At 58.6% G+C, this 4,394-nt stretch overlaps 1 protein-coding gene; it reads left to right on the forward strand.

The window, feature by feature from the left end:
- The first annotated feature begins 510 nt into the window (after positions 1-510).
- On the forward strand, positions 511-2,368 carry CHC_T00008382001 (Sel1-repeat containing protein). XM_005716431.1 is given in 2 exon segments: positions 511-1,695; positions 1,696-2,368. 1 exon segment carries the CDS (start codon positions 511-513, stop codon positions 1,693-1,695), a length of 1,185 nt encoding a protein of 394 aa, XP_005716488.1. The 3' UTR covers positions 1,696-2,368.
- Positions 2,369-4,394: the final 2,026 nt, after the last annotated feature.

The following is a 4,394-nucleotide window of genomic DNA, read 5'->3' on the forward strand; positions in this document are numbered from 1 at the left end:
ATCGCCGCCGAACAGAATCAACCGGCGGGTCCTCAGGAAGATGATGGAGAGGCCATGTTCAAGCGAGGCAACATGCTGAGGGACGGCGGCGACGGAGTTGAGAAGGACGCCGCACGAGCCGTTAAGCTATACGAGAGCGCGATTGAGGAACACGATCATGTCGGCGCGATGGTGGGACTCGGCAATCTACTGGCAGAGGGCGCGGAAGGGGTCAGCATCAATGCACAGCGCGCTGTGAGGCTGTATGAACGCGCGGTGCGGCAATACGATGATGCGGACGCAATGGTGAAACTCGGAAAACTGCTGGTGAAGGGGGCAGAAGGAGTGGAAACGGACGCAGTACGGGCTGTGGAGTTGTATGAAAACGCAATAGACAAACATGAAAATGTTCGGGCGATGGTGAAGCTTGGATTCCTGCTGGAGGAGGGTGCAGAGGGAGTGGAGAGAAATTTGGGTCGGGCTGTCGAGCTGTACGAGCGTGCGATCGAAAAATCTCATGATTGCGACGCGATGTTCAACCTAGCAGATTTATTGAGCGAGGGAGGGGACGGGGTGGCACAAAATTCAGCGCGGGCTGTGGAGCTGTACGAGGATGCAATTAAGGAGCACGACGATGTCGACGCCATGGTGAATCTCGGTTGCTTGCTGCGGACGGGCGCAGAGGGAGTGGAGAGAAATGTGAGTCGAGCTGTCGAGTTGTACGAACGTGCGATCGAGAAATCTCATGATTGCTACGCGATGTCCAACCTAGCAGGTTTGTTGCGCGACGGGGGGGACGGGGTGGCACAGAATTCAGCACGGGCTGTGGAGCTGTACGAGGACGCGATTAAGGAGCACGATCATGTTAAGGCGATGGTGGGTCTTGGAGTCCTGCTGGAGAGGGGTGCAGAGGGGGTGGAGAGAAATGTGAGTCGGGCCGTCGAGTTGTACGAGCGCGCGATCGACAGAAGTGGTGATGTCAGTGCCATTTACTATCTCGGACTCCTGCTGGACGATGGGGCGGAGGGAGTGGAGAGAAACGTGGTTCGGGCCATCGGATTGTTCGAGCGCGCGATCCAGGAAGGGCATCATGGCGGCGCTATGTGCAAACTCGCATTCGTGATGATGAATGGAAGGGAGGGTGTTCTGCTTGATGAAGTCCGAGCTGCGAAACTCTTTGAGCGCGCGATCCTGGAGCACGGTGATGTGCACGCGATGACAGGGCTGGGCCTGCTATTATCCCTTGGCGCGGCGGGAGTGGAGAAGAATGTGATTCGCGCAATAGAATTGTACGAACGCGCGATCGACGAGGCCCAGGATGCCCTTGCTATGGTCGGACTGGCGCTCCTACTGCGGGACGACAGACACGGGGTGCCGAATGCAGCGCGAGCTGTAAAGCTACTTGAGCGCGCGGTTGAAGAGCACGACTACGTCCAGGCCATGGTGCATCTCGGCAACATGCTAGTACAAGGCACGGGGGGAGTGCGGACGAACGCGGCTCGTGCGGCGCGATTGTACGAGCGTGCGATCGAGAAGCGCCATGACCGCGACGCTATGCTTAAACTGGCTTGCCTGCTGCGGGACGGAGCAGACGGGGTTGCGAGGGATGCAGCGCGAGCAACGAGGCTGTTCCAAGCCGGGATGAACGGGCGCGACGGAGGCGGAGCGGTGGAGATTCTCGAGGGACTGGTGCAGGACGCAACCGAGCGGCGCTGAGTCCAGGACGGGGCAGACGGGGCCGGTGCATGGCATCCAACAATCTGAAAGGGGAGGAGGCGGTGGACGACTGCGCGGGTGACTTGTTGGCCGACGTTGCGGGGATCGGCGACGTGGGCACGCCTTTAAGGAGGGAGGGGATGGCATCCTTGGTGTCACGCAGACGGCTGCACAAGCGTTCCGTTTCGGTATGTAGAAAATCTCGTTGATCGCTATCATGCCCTCCAGAGTAATGCCCTCAAGAGTAATGGCTTTGGCAATGGTGCCGTGGGGAGGTACGATGAGCGGCGACGCTGAAGAGGAATGCAAGGCTTGGACATGAAGACATGGGACTGCTAGTGCAATGTACTCTTGTCACAGCTGCGCCCCACTCGACAGCGTCCTGGCCTCAGGGGTTGTCTGGGTCTTGGAGCAAGGCGGGATGACGGCGGAGAGACGAGCGGAGAGACGAGCGGAGAGACGAGCAACGTCTGGGATCAGGGGATGCTGCAGCCTCTGCGCCACGTATCCAAGTGTACACGTAGCATTGGCCCCTGTTGAATTCCACTGAAATCTGTCTGCTGTAATGCGGCGGTTGGCTGAAACAGATCTTCGGGAAATGACAGTAGAATGCGCACCAACTTAGATTTAATTGATAATTACTAAAACGTCAAGCGAAGGATTACGGAGGTGAGGGTCTGGTTAACAAAGGTGGGGCGACCGGGTCGCCATCGACACCGTTATCCCCAAAGACTCCGCGCACAAACACTATCTCTGACCTACGCATGCGCGCGGTCAGCCCCATTACTCGCGTCATCACAACCAACACAACAGCTTGCCCGCATTGGGCGTTGGCGCGGGCAGTGCGGCAGTGCTCCCTTTCTTTTTTGAGGCTAGTTTACAAGCCGAGCATAGAAACATTAGAGTATACGCTTGCGCTTGTGAGAAATAAATATGAGCAACTCTTCAGCAATTGGTTGCTGAAGAGTTAGACGGAAATTGATAAACTCACGAAAAATTTCCTCGTATACGCACGCCAGCCTCATGAGTATGGCGGGAGTAATACACTGCAGGCCTCAACACTTGATCGCCCGCACGAGTCGATGCCAGTCATAATCACCAACTACATGGTGAAACAAACAGACTTTACTCTAGCGGCGTGCCGTATTAGAGCTTTATCTCCGTCTGTGGCTACAGGTGGTATTTGGAGGCGGCGCAGGGCAGCCTCGCGATCGGCATTTTCATCTTCTGCCGTTTTGATGCATCTCACCGGACTATCCAATCCCCATATCTCATCCTGCACCTCGTCTGCACGGCTAAAGTGCACCGTCGCCGACTTCCGCGTCGCCTACGCAGGCACCACTCTCCCGCCGCTGCCGTCTCTGTTCAATCGCTCCTGCGCCCGCCCCGGCACCAGAAACCACGACGTACAGCGAGGCGATGTGCGTCATGGCCGCAGGCGAGCGCCGCGGCGGGGGCAGGGGTGTCGTAGCGGGCGGCGCACGCGTCGAGGGGGGTTGGGTACTCGGCGAGGTGGGAGGCGAGGGGGCGGATGCTTGTGGTGCGAGATGAGACGGTGGGGGACTTGGCGCGCGATGCGGACGTCGTGATGGGCTTGGTGCTCGGCGTGCGCGGTGACACGGAAGTGGGCGTTGAGGGCGGCCTGGGAGAGCGAGGAGGGCGCGGCGGAGGGCAGGAGGGCGCGGGAGAGGGCGTAGGAGCAGGCGAAGCACCAGCCAGACGGGAGGGAGAGGTTTGCGCGGGTGAGGTGGGCGTGCAGGAAGGCGGCGTCGAAGGGGCCGTTGTGCGCGACGAGGAGCGGGGTCCGGCCGGGCGGGGTCACCGACTCGATGAAGGAGCGCAGTGCGGGGACGACGGCGTTGAAGGGAGGGACGAACGTGACCGGAGGTGGCAGGGGCGGATGTAGGTGGAAAAGTGCGAGGCGGGAGGGCTTGGCGGGGGAATCGTGCTCCAGAACGGCTACGGCGCGCCACCATGACGAGCTTGCCGCGCTCGCCGCCGCCTGCGCCCGCCCGGCCTCCGCGCAACGCGCCGTCGCCCACCTCCTCCTCCTCGGCGGCCACCCACTTGCACCGCAGCCCCCCACCCTCGCCTCGCGCGTCTGCCGCGTAGCACGCCACCTCCACCATCGCCCGTTCGTCCCGCTTTTTGCAGGAGCCCTCACAGACGCCCTTGCACAACCACCCCCGCCCCCGCCTCGACCGCCATCTCTCGCAGACCATACCCGTCAAGGCCAACCCGTCTCTTCCTCTACAGTCGCCATGCGCGTGTGCGTTGTTTTTTTGAGGTGGGCGGAGGCAGATTGCTTGCGTGTGAGGTCGCAATGATCACAAATGTGAAGTTCCCGCGATTTGGCAAGACATCTGTCCTCAAATACTTTCTCACTGCTCTTCACGAACTAGTGGATATGGGGAATGTGGAGCTGACATCAATTGCAGAATTCTGCAAAAGAATTTACAGTGTAATGTCTTTTGCTCACAAGTGCTGAAATCATTTCTCATTTTTGCAGGCGTACAGTACAACTCACTAATAAGCATTTTTCTCTAAGCTAAATTTATACCAGCAGCATACAGCATAGAGACATTCCGTAGAATGCTTTCAACTTCAGAAAAATTCGAAAGCGCGTCAACCTACCAAAGAAAAATAGAAGGCTAAATGCTGCAATCAGTAGGGGGACAAGGTCAAAATCTTTTGGTGTC

The sequence above is a fragment of the Chondrus crispus genome, genomic scaffold (genome assembly GCF_000350225.1).
Source record: "Chondrus crispus Stackhouse genomic scaffold, scaffold_266, whole genome shotgun sequence".
Classification (NCBI taxonomy): domain Eukaryota; phylum Rhodophyta; class Florideophyceae; order Gigartinales; family Gigartinaceae; genus Chondrus; species Chondrus crispus.